Below are 16,511 nucleotides of genomic sequence, written 5' to 3' on the forward strand. Positions count from 1 at the left end.
AAATAGAAATGGGCTCTTTGTACAAATAGAAATGAAGCTGACAGGATATTTTAAAGGTGCTGGTTGGATTGGATCAAGATTTTAATTTTGCAACTTGCTTTTCAACATAAGAGAGGAAAATCCCATCTGTGATGAGCAGTCAGCGTCAAGACAAGAAATTATATTTATTCACAGTCTGTTGATTGATTGCATTTGTATCCCATATTTTCTTCAAGGGGTGTGTGAGGTGACATACATAGTTCTCTTTCTCCCCATTTCATCCTCACAACAACCTGTGGGGTAGGCTAGTCTCTTCTGCCACTGGTCCATATTTTAATTCTAAATATTCTGAGGTCAGTTTCATCGTACTGCCCTTGCCTGCCAATGGGCACTTGGAACATGGAGTGAAGATGTAGCTTCTGTACTAAGAGCCTCTAGAGAAGGAGTAAAGAAACCCTTTTCAGCTTGGGAGGGTTGTATACACAGTTGTAGTATATGCACAACTATCACATCTGTGTGGGTCTTTGCTACCCAGTTGTCCATAGGGTCAGCTGGGCGGGGTACAAATAATAAAATTATTATTATTAAAATTATTACTTGGATCCCAAGCCATTTAGGCCTTTGTAACTCAGGTGCACAGGTGAACTCACCGTGAGGAACTAGCTAACTTCCTTCCTTCCTAGAGAATACAATTTTCCACTATGAAAATTAGCTTCCTCTTTGGTACTGCCCTTTAAACAGAGTGCCCTGATTTTTACTCACAAAATAGTTAACAGGAAAGATGCCATCCTATGGAAAATTTGAGTAAAACAATTTGGGAGGCGGAAGAGAGAGAGAAGATATTACCTTGTTTTCCTTTCTTGTTACTGAATCTATAAGTGTGTGGAAACTATTACAGCAGAGTCGTGTTTGTTCCTGTCTAAATTATTGTGTTTTCCCCCACTCTAGGAAGAGCAAAGCATGTTAGCGATGGAAGAGGAAGGCACAGTTCAGTTACCACTAGATGCGCATTACAGGTAAACCACTAAGATACAAAATTGTCCCTGATCAAAATTCTCTTTCTGGAAAAATAGCACTGCAGATACTTCCCTTTTTGTGCCAGCAGGATTAAAAGCATCTTCTGGTGGTAGTGGTATATTAATTGGGGGGGGGGGGACTGCCAGCATTGTTGCTCCTTTTCTAATTTGGAAGATGTCTGCAGTCGCTTTAAAATTAAAAAATAAATACATTGAGAGACCGATCACAGATCGTCTACATCACATCCGTTTTGGCTCTTAGTTTGCACTGTATCTTTAAAAGATCCTTTTTGGCCGTTGGCAATAGCACCCACCTATCTCAAAACCAATTTTGTTGCACATTATTTGTTTAAAGCATTTTTGCCTTTATTCAATTGAAAGCCCGCCCCCTGAGAATTTTACAGAACAGCAAAAAAACCAGGGCAACCTCTGCCCTCAGCTTTACAATCTATATAAGCTTTACAATCTATATAGATGCCCTACCTACTCCCCTGAAATGAATAGGGAAACTCTATTGGGCTGGAGCTCTTAGTTTGTTTTGTATTAGTGCATAGAGAACTGAGAAAGCGGGGTACAGGCATTCTGGAGCCACTATTAAATTAATGTATCAAGGTTGAACCATTTATTGGTCTGTAAGTAACTATAGAGTTTCAAACAGGGGTCTCTTCCAATCAAGCTGTATGATGCCAGGGATTGATCCTGGTACCTCTTCCTGTGCAAACCACATGCTTTTTCATGGAGCTATGGACCTTTCCCTTGAAGCCTGATGCTCCATTGACTGAATTGCCTAAATTATCGGCTAAATATTGCATTATGGCTACTTTAAAGTGGATCAGTGAGTTTATTTTAGTTCCTTGTTTGCACACTACTGCAGAAAATAAATTCCGGTTGCCTCTCTCTGTGTGCTCATTCTATTCTAGAGATGACCCATCTGTAATAAATATTTCTGATGAAATGTCAAAAACAGCTGTGTGGAAGACACTGTTGATATCGTCAGACAATACCAAGGATAAGGAGTCCAGCTTTCCTTCTAAAAGGTTTATTTTTATTATTATTATTATTTTAAAAATTATCCTATATTTATACCATAATAGTTCAGTGATAATTAGTTGCCTGCAGAATATTTATGATGATGATGCAGAAAATAAATAAAAATGCTGAGCTACTTATTTTTGAAGGCAGATAATGAAAACCTTAGGAACACATTCAGTCCATTCTGCTGCAGGGATTGTAGGTGGAAGCCAATAGCATAATATCACAGCAGAAGGGAGAGTGCATGGATTCACACGTTACACAAGTTCATGCTCTCAGCTGCTGCACCGGCAGAGCGTCTAGAATCCCCAGGTTTCTGAAGATGCTTTCAGAGCCAACCTGTCATCCAAAATGGCCTTTCTTTTCTCCTTAGGCCAGCAGGAATCACCATGGGAATATGGACTAGCAGGAATGGCCAAAGGGGTCAGATCAGTCCCTGGGTAGATATTCATGTCCATCACTTAAAGATGCCTCCTCCATATGGAAGCAGCTTTGGGGGAAAGGGCAGGATAGAAATTTAATAGCTAACTAACTAAACTAAACTTTACTAGCGGTGGGCTGTAAATCAATCTTCCCACTCCTGGTAAAAAAAAGAGAGAAGACGTTTTGACATCCTTGTCAAGTGCATTCTCTGTTCTGTTCCTTTCCTAATGCTCTGGTCTTTCTGGATCCATAAGAGAGCTTGTCTCTTTTTAACTTAATTATTGTACAGCAGCTTGTGTTGAAGGCGCCTTGTACATGATTTGTAATCCTAGCTTTGTACTATACTGTATTTGCAGCATTGGGACTGTAGGTGTGGTTCTTTGCCTACAAGTGAGTTTCTCAGACAACACAGGTCCCTATTGGATCATGCTTGTCTTCACGCTCTTTTCAGGGCGAACTAGGCTATTGTAAACAAGAGAGATTCAGATAGCTTACATCATGTATACCAACCATAACAAACTGAGGATCATCTGTAGCTGTTCTGTTCCAACTCTGTGGGTAAGAATATGAATCAACATATTCAGCTCACATTAGCTACAGTAAAAAAAAAAAAAATCACAATTGCATTCCTGCCACACATACACCCCTTTCCAAATGGAGGCTTGCTAAAAGTCTGGCTGCTCAGAGTAGTACTGTTTAGAAGAACTGAATGATTATTGAAGGCGTAATTAATTCCCGTGCAGGTGCAGTTACCTGCAGAACCAGAGGTTTGCTTAGGGCTGGACAGAGCCTTGCTCTCCCCTTTTCATCACAATCTGGGACAGAGGATGCTACTTTATATCGAGCCAGATTGTTGGTCCATCAAATTCAGTATTGTCTGCAATGACTGGCAGCCACTGGGCTGTGGCTGTTTCCTAGTAGTTTGAGCCCAGGTCGAAAGGGAAGTCTGGCTGGGGATTCCTGAGGTGTGTGTGTGTGTGTAGACATATATTGTGCACTGAGCAGAGGGGAGAGCAGGACACTGTTAAGCCCCTGTGTCAGTTGCATTCAAGTACTGGCTAGCTTATATCTTAAATTAATTGTGAAACTGTAAAAGCAGATGGCCATTTTTATGGTGACATCTCTATTTGATACGTTTAACTGAGTATACATGCAACTGTGTTTAACCACTATTTCCCCAATTGCCATTCCTTTTGAATTAACATGATTTTCTACTTAATTGTTCCATTATCACATTTCTACTATAAGCTCCCCTACCTAATCTCTCTTGAAGCTGATTCCCCAAAGGTAAGACCCTGCCCCTGAACCTCTGCCTTGATTCCTTCCCCCACTACTAAATGGTGTCTTTTGGTAACCTCTCTAACTTACTGTGTGTAAATTTTGGGGAGACAAAATTTACTAGAAGGGTACGGAATGCACGTTTCGAAGGCCGCTTGGAAAACATGCCTATCTGTTCTTCTGAGATTGGATGCCACAAATGCATTCATTTTTCTAAACACTGTAATTCAGGCAAACTTCAGAACCCTAGCAATCTCCTGGAGATATCAGATGCACTCGTAACATATGCCAGCTTTAGCCATAGTTATTGAACTACAGCGAATTAACCGAAACAAAGAATCTCTGTTTGACTCCTGGCGTTTTGTCACCCCAAAATGGCATGTTGCTTTTGCAGTGTTCTTCATCTCCCTGAGCCGCATAAACAAGATGATCAATCAGGACTGGTGTCAAATGTCCATACATTCCAGCGAGGGGTCCTCTGACAAAACCCTCCTGTACCTACTGCAGTGAAGGGTGGGGGTCACGTTACGGAGGAAGTAGGAGCTTGTGGAGGGTGTATATTGCCAAAGAGCAGTCCAAAATCTGGAGCTGACAACCTCAATCTGTTTGTGAGTTGATAAACCCTTCCCCAGTCCACATGTTCCGCTGGAGTGCTGCTGCAATAGCCCAGTACAGTACAACCCCTCTACAATGCGGAGCAGAGGCTCAGTTCACAAGATTGTCACAAGATCACTTTTTAAAATTATTATTATTAAGATGGTAAGAATTACACAGACTGGACTTCTGTGCAGCTGCATTTTTATGCAGATGTTGCTGACCTTCCAGCCCAGTACTTCAATGTTGCTTGTGGCTGCTGAATGTATGAAATGGGGCAATATTTGCAAGACCCCTGGGGGAGGGATTTCCCTGTCAACAGAAGCCGTTCACAGGGACTGACACTTGTGCAACAGGGCTCCCCCCTCCTCTCCTCACACAGATAGCCTCCCTTTCCAAATCTAGTGTAACAAGAAGGGTTTCTCAACACCTTCCCTACACTTCTTGCAAGCCTTTGGATCATGCAGAATCTAGCTCAGCAATCCCCAACCTGGTGCCTTCCGTATGTTTTGGACTACAATTCCCATCAGCCCCAGCCAGCAAGGCCTTGGAAGCTTCAAGTTCAAAACATCTGGGAGGAGCATGGTTGGGAAAGACTGGCCTAGCTACACCTGCTCCACTGTTGTTTTTTTAAAGAGCATGCTGCACCCATTTTATAGGTGAGGAGAGTAAAAGTAAAATATGCACCATTTTGTGACTTATGGTGGAATTCAACATGGTGCTGTGGTGACTGTTGTTTCAGCTTGCCAGATGGAACGACCCCATTGTGTGCTGTCCTGAAGGTTCTCCTGACCCTCCGCAGAACTCTGTGCGGACTGTAGGGGAGAAGTCCTGTGGCACAAGTGTCAGTCCATGTGAGAAATCCATGCCCAAGTTTGCAACATGACTGGGAAATAGTCATACTAAAATCAAAATAAATCAAGAATCCAATCGAATCCTGACTTGCCTGTGCACTTGTAGAGATGTGCATTAAACCCGTATTTGGCATCCAATATGGTGGGTATATATATATATATATATATATATATATATATATATATATATATTTGCTTTCGTAGATTTTCACGGGTACAGGAATGCAGGTTTTGGTGTCCTCGGGTATCTTCCCGTGTAAAAGTTGGGGTGTCTAGGCGACGTTTCGACGAGGTCTCACTCGTCATCTGCCTGAAGATGACGAGTGAGACCTCGTCGAAACGTCGCCTAGACACCCCAACTTTTACACGGGAAGATACCCGAGGACACCAAAACCTGCATATATATATATATATATATATATAGGCTTTTGGGATTTCCTCATCAGCACTTTGCTGTGAATAGAATTAAGCATACACAATTAAATGTGAAAAGGATTACTTCCGAATGACAAGGAATATTGTGTGATGTTTTTATGAACATCATCAATCAGTAAAAGGCAGGTTTGTTAATCTGAAGATGCTGCATAATGATTGTTCCCACTGTGATACATCAAACCATCATGGTTTGCAGCTGCGGATAGAAGAGAAAGTGCAGTGATGGCTCAACTACTCTGACAGCTTTGAAAGAGGAGGGGTAAAGTGATCAGTGGTTGTGTCCTACCTCTACTCCTGGAGGCAGAATGCTTCTGAATACCAGTTTTTAGGAATCAGAAGTGGGGACAGTACTCAGGTCCTGTTTGCAGGCTTCCTAGAAGTATCTGGTTGGCCGCTGTGAGAACAGGATGCTGGACTCACTTACCTCCCCTTTGGCCTGAAGCAGCAAGGCTTTTCTGGCAGTGGCCAGAGAAGGTGCCCACCTGGGAAGTACCCCCACCATTTGGGAGATCTGTTCGTTGCGATAGGGCATGCCAAGATGCTGGGAGATCCGCAGTGAAATGTGTTATTGTGCAGAACTATCACTGACGTGCTACAAAAATGTTGTGCAACTTTTGCTATGGCTCAGGTTTTTCTCATTTTTATTCAGTACCCTGCCCTCCAGCCCCCACCAGTAGGGTAAATGTTGATCTTCTAACCTGGCTTTAAAAACCTGCCACTGTTAGGTTTATGTTCTCCATGAATTTAAGGTTGATTAATGAATTTAAAAGGGACATGGGTGGCGCTGTGGGTTAAACCACAGAGCCTAGGACTTGCTGATCTGAAGGTCGGTGGTTTGAATCCCCGTGCCGGGGTGAGCTCCCGTTGCTCGGTCCCTGCTCCTGCCAACCTAGCAGTTCGAAAGCATGTCAAAGTGCAGGTAGATAAATAGGGAAGGTAAACAGCTTAGTCATGCTGGCCACGTGACCCGGAAGCTGTATGCCGGTTCCCTCGGCCAATAAAGCGAGAGGAGCGCCACAACCCCAGAGTCGGCCACCACTGGACCTGATGGTCAGGGGTCCCTTTACCTTTTTAATGAATTCAAGATTCGAAAGAGGGATATTGTTAACCCCAGGGTGCATTGATCGTAGTGCTTTCTATCATATAGCAATGTTGTTCTCCTGTGACAGCCAGAGGGAAAGGATGTAGATTTAGCACAGCAACCACGTATTCAAGGCTGGCAAAGCAGACTGTGATAGCCAACCTGGTGCCCGCCACATGTTGCGGACTACAGTTCTCATACTCCGTGGCCATTGGCTTTGCTTGATGTGGCTGATGGGCACTGCAGTCCATAGCATCCGGAGGCCGCCATGTAGGTCCTCCTCACCTGATTGTCATCTCCCTTACCATGGAAGTTGACTGGGTGAGAAAGACCCAGGTGATAGGTTCCACCCATCTGGTTTTATTCACATGTTCTCCCCAAACATTCTGAAGTGGCTGCCATATTGTGGGAGAAGGGGACCAGTGCATATGAGCTGCTTGGAAGGAGCAGCTGAACTGTTGAAAGCAGGCATCCTGCCCTTACAAGGAAATCTTGTGTTGCACTCAGTGGTGCCTTCTGCAAACCCATGAGAAGCAGCAGAAGGAGACCCACATGATCTGAATGAAAATGAATTAAAAGGAAAATAAGGTGAAGATGCAGCCTAAGCCTTTTGATAGAGGAGGGTGGTGTTTTGAGTTTTGTTTTGGAAGGCATAAGTAAAAGGTGTGCATACTAGCTGATGGTGCACCTCTTTAGCATTTTGACACATAGACTGGGTGCTCAGAAGCATGTCTTCCAAACCCTATCTGCAGGCAAGCTCAGTCCAAGTCATGTGTTTGCTCATGACTGTGCAGATTACAGTACAACCAACCGATTACCCATCTTCTTGTTTGTGCAACATAAAATGCTGGCATTAAAGCACATGACTGGTTATCATTTGCAAAGGAAACGGGTGCCCTTTAAACCGTGTCATGATCTCTCTCTTGCTTGCATGCTCACTGATTCGTACGTCCAATCAATCTTGCGTTTGGTATCTCTGTTGTTGTCGTTCTTCTCTACTTTGCCTTCCTGTTGATCTATGATGTTGGCAGGCCTTCTTCATGACCATACATGCATACCTAACAGTGGCATTTCTGCTCTCGCTTCCCTAGACTGTACATGGCAGCATGAAAAGCTAAGGCAAGCAGTATGGCTTGAGTGGTGGATCCTTCCCCAGCCCCCCCTCCATTATTTTAAAAAAGCAAAAAGTAAATTGTGATGAGTGGCACTGTGCAACAGCAAAACTTTTCCTCTTTTTCTCTCCTCCCCCCCCCCCCAACCTAGCACTGAAAGCCGAAAAGAGAAGAAAGCTGACTCAGGGAAAGGTGTGGACCGCGAGACTTGTCTATGACTTGCTCTTCAGTTTATTTTTATAAACAGATGCGAGGAGTGCCACAATCATAAACCTGTACGCGATTTGATCCTTTCGTTGTACAACCTGTCTTTCATCCCAAAGTAGCACTGGTAATGTAAGTAGTGCAATACGTGCTTTGGTTCGCTGTCTGCTTTTCGCCTGGGCCCTAATCTGCGCAGAAATTAACTCTAGCCAGTGAGAGAATCCTGTACCCTCCATGCTTGTGTGTGTGTGTGGGGGGGGGGATCCAGCTGATTCAACCTATGTCATCCATTCAAGAAGTGAACAGTGTCTCCTTTCAAACTTTTCTCTCTCTCTCTGTTCAGTAGCCTTGGACTGCATTTTCCTTCTTTGCCCGTGCAACATATTTTCATAGCTTCTCCATCTCAGCAGACAAACAAACTTGAAAACAGCTTCCCCCCCCCACAGCCCCATCCTGTTCTTTTTATAGCTTAGCTTTCTGCCAGCTATTTGAGGAGATCCGAGATAACAAAAGAAATGTTAGCTTTGAGAGTTATTTTTAAACGAGAAATGGCTCAACCCTGCGAACTCTTTAACCAGAAGAATGAAGTCCTGCCCCCACTCCCAGTTAAAAATCATGGCTTGTATGTATGTATGTGTGGGTGTGGGTGTATGTGTGTGGGTGTGTATGCGTGTATGACTTTCAGGATCAGACCCTATATTTGTGCAATTTTCCTTGATTTAATACTGGATATTTAATATTTAAATTTATATGTAAAGATAAAGTAATATAATATATAAAGTTATATAGGATATCGTTAACATGCTCTCATCTTGTTGGGGAGGGCGGGGAATGCCACATCCATCGATGTGCAATATCCATACAGTATTTGTTGTGAATGCAAGCTGTTATTACAATATCTTATACTGTACTGTACTAAATGTTGCAGTGGTTAGTCCAACAGCTGCATTGTGGTGGTAAATAATCCACTTTTTCCCCCTAGCTTACTGTATTATAATTCCTTACAGAGATGGGCAGTAAGATTTCCACTCCCTCATCAAGGGTGGTCTTTGGGCCATTGCTTGACACCTCTGAATACTTGCCCTTCAATTCCTATGCGATGTTAGGCACTTGTCTAGTCATAGGCAGGCATCGAGTTTATCCAGAGATAAATCCTACCTATATTTTTGCTAGGGGGTTCTTTTCATTCTGTCATCAAATGCATGCTAGTATTATTATTATTTTTAATTAAAAAATTGCTTTTTTCTTTCCAATAAATTCTAGACAAAAGTCTAGGCAAAGTTAAGCACTTATAAGTCATATTGATTTCAGGGGAAGAGCAAGGAGTCTGTTCAACTCTTCCGTTCATATCAACCGGACTGTAATGTGCTCCAAACTTGGCTGAATTGTCTGCCGCTGTCAGTTAACTTTGATATCATGATCCCGTTGAAGTGACTGGGAGTTCTGACCCTAATTTTCAGAGGGCAAGTTTATTGGCATAAAGCCCGTTTTGCCAAAAGAAAAAAGGAACTTGGCCTTTGTTAGTTGTTTAGCTAAATTTCTAAACAAAAGGCATGCATTTCCATATGTTTGGAATGAAGACTTTTTTTAAATAAAAAAAATAGACTGTAGATTTTATTATGGTCCTAAATTTGTATTATTAGCCAAATAGCAAGATCAAACCCTGGGCGGGATCCAGCTCCTCTCCCACATGCAGCTTCATATGCTGGGAAAGGATACCAGTAGGGCTCAGTGGAGCCTACCCTTGGCCAGTTTTAGCTATTGACACAGAGAGCCATGGGGCAGCAAGGCACCCATCCCTTGCCTTCAATGGAGTAGTCAATCACACTTCCCCTCTGTAGATCTGGCTTGCCCCCATGACCGTGTGCACAGGTACTCCTGCTGGAGTAGAATGTGGACAGAGCAGAGCAGTCTGTCTGCATCTTTATAAAACTAGGTAACTCGCCATCCCACTGTGCTTCCCTGGGAGAGAAGGGTAGAGTGGGCTGCAGGCAAGGGTGGGAGAAGATGGAATAAAAGCAGGACAGTATTATAGATATTTTTTGATATGTCTTCAGTTTTTAACAGGCTTGTGGTTTTTGTTGTGGTTTTTGTTGGAGGGGTGCTGATTGGTTATTCCATGCAAAATCAGATCTTATAAATGCACCAGTGCTTTCGAATACCAGGAACAAATTCCTTTGGGCTTTCTGTGTCGAGGGAATTGCTGCAGATCTCAGAAAGGCTGCTTTTTGTACCTTCAAAGTTGCCTAACCTAATCCTTAGCTGGGTTCCGCAGTCATGTGCATGGCTCTACACAGCTTGTAGCAGCAGAACTATAGAGGGAATTCTGTGCAAGATTAGTGGGGAGTGAAAATCGGCCTCCCTTGAAGACCCCGTTCAGCTTGTACTGGCACTCAAAGCTCTTGCACATGTGAAACCAGGCTCTTCTACGAAGTGTATGGGCAGCTCACATGTGCCAGAGCTCAATCACATGTGCAGAAGACTGTGTGTCTTTCTCTCATCTGGTTGGTGAATTTCATGGCCTTGTGTGTGTGTGTGTGTGTGTGTGCATGTGTGCACAAGCATGCAACAAATTCCCAGAGCCGAATGGGACATGGTTCCGTTTTATGAAGGCAACTTGGAAATGGCTTTAACTTGTTGCTTACCTGGTGGTGTTAGACTTAGACTGCCATCAGCCCCAGGCAGTGTAGCCAAATGGTCTGGGATGGTGGGACTTACAGCCCACCATCTGTAGGGTTCCCATTTCTCCACATCTGATCCATGCAAGTTCACCTACGGGATGCTTCAGCCCATGCTAGCTGCCGCTGGTTCATCAGATGACAAAAACTGGTCCCCTGGATGGCACCTGTAGGGAGTACTAGGGAGTCCTGAAGAAAATAATCCCGGTCCTTTGGTAGAGTACACTTTTCTAATGGAGTTTTTTCCCCTAGTCGTCTCTGCGAGGTAGAACAGATAGCATTATTCCTGCTGTAAATGCAGAGCTAAAGGTTAAGGGGACATCAACAACTGCCATCCACGTGGAGATAGCAGACAGGATTTGCATGGAACACCAGCCCTGGGGAGTTAATGCGGCACAAACAACAGCAGTGTTGCATCTGGAAAGAGGTCTATAGTTTGTCAGTGCACACTTGGGCAAGCAAGCATCTGCACAGGCAGCAAACCACAGCACCAGTGAAAACTGAAGAGGGTCATCTTCGGCAGGGCCGGGCCTGAGAAATGCACCACACGCATCTGCACAAGCTGTCATTGTTCAATGACTGCAGAGTGTGAATCTGGGCTTTCCATCTCCATATGCCTTCTACTTCAAACAGTAACATTACACCAGCTGCTCTTGTGCCAAAATTAGGCTAAATCAGATGGACATAACAGAAAGCATTGCTTCTAATGCTATTTTTGGACCGCAGCTTGTTCTCTTATCAGATTCTGCTTAGCATAATCCAATTTCATATGATGCAAATTGTGCTACTTCCCCCCCCCCACACACACCCCAAACAAAAGTTTAGTTTAATACAATTGTATGTGTAAATTTAGAGAAGCTACATTGAGAATAAAGTGTTTTGTTACTGTAGTTGTAGCAATCCAGTTGTGGTGAGGTGAGTCTAGCATAGCAAGGCAACACAATTTGTTCCTGGAAAGAGACTGCTGGTGTTTTTAATAAGTTGCTGATCAAAGGAAAATCAGAAATTTCATCTGAATACAGAAATTTCATCTGAATAGTTTCCTTGATACTAATAAATCAGCGCATTTAATGGCATTCTTCATTTTTCGTTCAGTATTTTTGAGGTTGGTTTTTTTAATTATTATTTACATATTCTGTATTTTTGTGTGAATTTTGCTATTCCATTCTGAAATCACACAAAGAAGTAATAATAAAATGCAAATGGTAGTGTTCTATTTACTTTTAATTTCATATTTCCTGGTCACAACTGCTGAATTTCTTGGATGTAATTTATTACAAAAGTTTAAGTAAAGTGTATATGTGAATAGAATTACTTGTGTTTTTCACATCTTAAGAGCTGTTACATGGAAATAAAATATTTATCCTAACTATTCTCCATGCTTATATTTATGATGCTTGCTGTTTTTTACCCACTGTGCAGGAAGAGTACAGTTATCCTGATCTAGTGAAAGCAAGCCATGAATGGGAAAAGGTATGGGTCTGCCTTGTGTTCACCACAGTTTGTTCTTTAAAATCCAGGCATCCAAATGCAAGTTTATTCTGGGAATATAGCTAGTATAGAAAATACCATATGCTACTGATCTTCCCCCATCCTTGCCTTAATATAGACTGACAGAAAGAAAAGATAGATGTTAAATTCATCAACGTTGGCTTTATTTAATGTTATAAGGATGCATTGTCTTCTGTACTGTGCCTCCCCAGACCTTTGGTTTTTCTTCTCAGTGCCAGGGCTCCCTCACCTCCCATTCTTGCCTGTTTTGAATTCACACCTAATGCCACTAACAACCACAAGTGGAGCTGGTGCTAACATAATGCTCTCGTGATACACTTTGCTAAAGTAACAAATAGGAACTGTCACAATTATAGAATGTTCGTAATATTTTACTGGGTTAGCAATCTCACAATTAGTGGAAAAGTTAACAAATAAGTGATTAATATATCTGACGGCTAACTTCCAATAAAACACACAAGAAATAGTCCCACATATCACAAATATGACTTTATTGCATTTAAGACCTGCACACTCATGGAATTGTGTCGACAATTTACCTTGCATATAAAATGGGAAAAAACCATGGCACATTGGCGAATAGTGGTATGAAGCTTCACAAAACTCAAGCCCTGGTGTTATCAAGAAGATTGCTACCCAGAATACTGCTCTTGGTAAAATCACTTGCATAGTCGTGCTTTCAAAATCTAAGGCATGTATAGGTATGATCACATTTTCGTTGCAATGAGTTGGTCCTTTGGAAAAATGATGCTGATGGTACCTAAAACAATTGGATGGGAGCTCTACTTTATAAATAAGCACTTGTTCCTGATTCTGAAAAGTGTTCTGCCACAGCCAACTTGTGGGATCTGGCATCATTCACTAGAAAAGAGGTGTAAGGAACAGATGAGCCACTCCTGGGTCTGAATGCAGGAGGGGGAGCCTGAGCAGCTGGCAACAATTCCATTTTTAGAGGTTTGTTACCAAATGATGGCAGTTTATAAATTTATCTACTACTTAGTACGGCAAGATGTCTAAGAGGTTGTTGTTTTTTAATAAAAAGAAAAGTTCTGGAAGAAGCACCATGAGGTGGTGCTGATTCTAGAATTTGCTTTAGAGCTATTCTAGATTATTTGTGTGCCTTAAAAGTTCTGAGTTTCCATCAAATACTTCAGCTTTGAAATTACTGATTCCAGTCTTGACATTAGTGAAACACACAGACAGACACCCTGTTATATTTACTGGTGGGTATATGACTTCCAAACTACTTCCTTGGCTTTTAAAGGCGCTAACAGAAACTTTGGGGGGGGGAGTACTGGGGAAACTGAGCAGTTAAAGGATTTTCAAAACCCCTTTCCCAGCATCTATTAACAACTTTTAAAAAGCCAGAGAGATCCTGAAAACAGATCCACATTTTATCTGCTTTCTGCCCTTCCTGACAGTTGGCTGCAAATCAACAGAATGTTTACACAAAGGTTTGCAGCTCAGGTTCAGACAAGTATTCTCACTTTCAGTGTCCTCCGTATAAAACCTAAATCCTATCTGCTGGAATGATCATTTAATGCTAAAGTTACTGTGTATGACAATCAAGCAGAAATTCAAGTATTGCATTCCCCCCCCCTCTCCTATTGCAATGAAATAATGTGTAAATCCAATTTAATCTGATTCAAAAGAGCAACAGTCACTTAAAAAGAAACAATGAGACTACAGCACTTCCAACAGTTCTGGCACACATGCCTTGTGCCCTGAGTTTTGCACAAGGGAAACTCTTGCTCCCCTCACTGTCTAATTGAGACACAGAGAAGGGAGTGGGGGGAGGTCAGGTCAGCTCTTGCTTGTGTGACAAGAGACCTGCAGATCTTTGGTTCATATTCAATGGACTGTGGTAAAAAGGAATTGCAAAAATGATTATCTCATTCAAGTATCCATAGAAATCAAATTTTACTGTCTTGAGTTCAATGGAAGACAAAGAGGAAAGTGCTCTTGTTTCCCACCTACCCCAGAAATAACTTCACAAACCGGTTATCAGCGTGAGCAAAGCAAAGAGGCTTCCCAGTCTTATGACAGCGCAAAACACTGCTTGATGAAGTGGGTCATATGGGTGTAGATATGGTTATGGGCCAATCCTCCAATGCCATGATCTTTATCTGTATACCACTGGAGAGGGAGAGAGAAAGATATGGTATGAAACACAATTTATGCAACGCTGCAAGAGGTTTCTGTTGATGCTGCTGCTCTTACTTCTATTTCCAAACCCCCACCCCCACCCCCAAGCCTTATGATCAGAGCAGAAAATACATTTCACAATACGGCATAAAATAGGCTACCACTTTCAGATGGATAAACAGAGATGATGCTTTTGTTGGTGCTGAAACCAAATGGCAAAATTCCTTTCAAGGTTACAGTGAAATTACTTGAAATGTTAAAGTTGGTCAAATGCCCTGTGTGTCTGGGCTAAGCGTGCTTAAATCCAGTCTGTCTAACTTAACGAAATTGTGCCCATTATTAAGGATATGGGTCACCTTGCCACTGGCTTCCGTAGGATGTGGTTTACATTGTTTTCTTGCAGATCTGACTTCCCAGTTGGTTTTAACATGACTGTTCTAGCATAATGTTTTGAAGAAAAGTTAGTTTAATTGGTTATGAGTGAATGGATATGCCAGTTCTCACTCTCAGGAGGCTGGAAGGCTGAAAATAAAGTAGCAGGTTCCCTCCTCGAAAGAAAGAAAGAAAGAAAGAAAGAAAGAAAGAAAGAAAGAAAGAGGACAAAAGTCCCCATATGTCAAATTGGGTTTTTTTCCTGGTAACTTGAAATAATAACTGTTGGCTAGGAACACTCAGTAATGGAGGAAGGGAATTCAAAAGAAAATTTCCCCTTTTAAAAACAAAAAGCTTGCCTCCTCGTTTTGTGAGAACAATGCTCAGGGGAGGCCTATCAGTGAGACAAAGCAAAGCCATTTGCTTCAGACAGCAGATCCGATGCCTCCCTACCTCCACTGCTGCCAGGGCCCACCTCACCACTGCATCCTCGCCACTGCATTCTGGCAGCAGCATAGGCAGAGCTGCAAGTGATGCTACAGTTACAGTGGCGGGGCCAGTGGCAGCATGGGTACAACAGTGGGGGCAGGAGGCCTGGACCTGTGGGGGGCAGGGCTGGCATTGGAGCATTTTGCCTACAACGGCAAAATATCTCAGGCGAGCCCTAATAATGCATACATCATGGTGCATTGTTGTTTCTAGGAAATTCCATTGTGGGGAAGAATATGGGTGCCCCCATGTATTCCACTTTAGTTCAGGGTGAGTAGTTCAAAACACGCTTTGTAAACGCTGCCCCATACAGTGGTACCTCGAGTTACAAACACTTCGGGTTACAGACTCCGCTAACCCGGAAGTAGTACCTCGGGTTAAGAACTTTACCCCAGCAGGATGAGAACAGAAATTGCGCAGCGGCGGCAGCGGGAGGCCCCATTAGCTAAAGTGGTACCTCAGGTTAAGAACGGTTTCAGGTTAGGAACAGCCCTCTGGAACGAATTAAGTTCATAACCAGAGGTACCACTGTAGTTTAGAATGCAAACAGTATGCCTAGCAAGCATCTTAGCACGTACCATTGCTTGGAAATCCACCTGTGCGTCAACCAGCGCTTTTGAAATCTGGGCTGATTGTTGAAAGTGAACATTATCTGGGAAGGACAGAGAAAATACCACGCATAAATTCAAAATATCATCTGCTAAGCCATAGATAGAGCAGGGAACCCAATGACCAGAGCTGGACCACAGCTCTCCAGCCCAGCTAATAAACATGCACAAACAGAACTGTCCTTAAGGTTGCATTATTATGCTGCCCCATTGTGCTTCTGATTTGTCAGGAGCAAAACTACAAATGTATGATATCTAAGGATATTGAATTAAGAGCAGCTCACCATCTGCTGTTCCGTGGATCAGGAGGTAGTCAACTTTTCGGAACTCTTCCGCTCTTGCCATAACTGTGGAATTCTAAAACAAACAACCAGAAGTTTCAGTTGTAGTCTGCTTTTGAGTGGTTCCAAGGGCAAGATGGCACCCTCTCATTCCATGGATAGAATCCAACAGGACTAGTAGCAGAGTCTTAACAATGGTACAGAGACAGTATCTTCCACAGGATCTCCAACTGGGGACAGCAGGCTAGCTTACAGTTCCTAGGGGGAAAACGGGCTGCTGCTGTCCGGCCCTCCACATCTGCCACCTGAGGCAGCTGTCTCACTTTGCCTAACGGTAGGGTGGCCCTGATGCAGACCTGCATACAATGGTACCTCCGATTACATATTCCTCTGGTTACGTAAACTTTGGGATACGTAA

At 42.9% G+C, this 16,511-nt stretch overlaps 2 protein-coding genes across 9 annotated transcripts in view; one reads left to right on the top strand and one right to left on the bottom strand.

Moving 5' to 3' along the window:
* The window catches only part of SLC4A10 (solute carrier family 4 member 10), a 169,967-nt gene extending 157,912 nt beyond the window's left edge, over window positions 1–12,055 (top strand). For 6 of the 7 annotated variants that reach the window (XM_028747023.2, XM_028747066.2, XM_028747031.2 and 3 more), the window contains 3 exons: window positions 928–995; window positions 1,916–2,032; window positions 7,956–12,055. In XM_028747023.2, the coding sequence (XP_028602856.2) occupies window positions 928–995; window positions 1,916–2,032; window positions 7,956–8,022 (252 nt within the window). In that variant the 3' untranslated portion in view covers window positions 8,023–12,055. Of the gene's footprint in view, window positions 1–927; window positions 996–1,915; window positions 2,033–3,698; window positions 3,738–7,955 lie in introns of all 7 variants that reach the window. The other variant, XM_028747040.2, reaches the window with a different exon arrangement.
* Window positions 12,056–12,672: 617 nt separating this feature from the next.
* Window positions 12,673–16,511, bottom strand: part of DPP4 (dipeptidyl peptidase 4) — a 51,192-nt gene continuing 47,353 nt past the window's right edge. For both annotated transcript variants that reach the window (XM_028747098.2, XM_028747089.2), the window contains exons 24-26: window positions 16,097–16,169; window positions 15,783–15,856; window positions 12,673–14,334 (exon numbers count right to left, since the gene is read on the bottom strand). In XM_028747098.2, the coding sequence (XP_028602931.2) occupies window positions 14,236–14,334; window positions 15,783–15,856; window positions 16,097–16,169 (246 nt within the window). In that variant the 3' untranslated portion in view covers window positions 12,673–14,235. The remainder of the gene's footprint in view (window positions 14,335–15,782; window positions 15,857–16,096; window positions 16,170–16,511) is intronic.

The sequence above is a fragment of the Podarcis muralis genome, chromosome 1, assembly GCF_964188315.1.
Source record: "Podarcis muralis chromosome 1, rPodMur119.hap1.1, whole genome shotgun sequence".
NCBI classification, from domain to species: Eukaryota; Metazoa; Chordata; class Lepidosauria; order Squamata; family Lacertidae; genus Podarcis; species Podarcis muralis.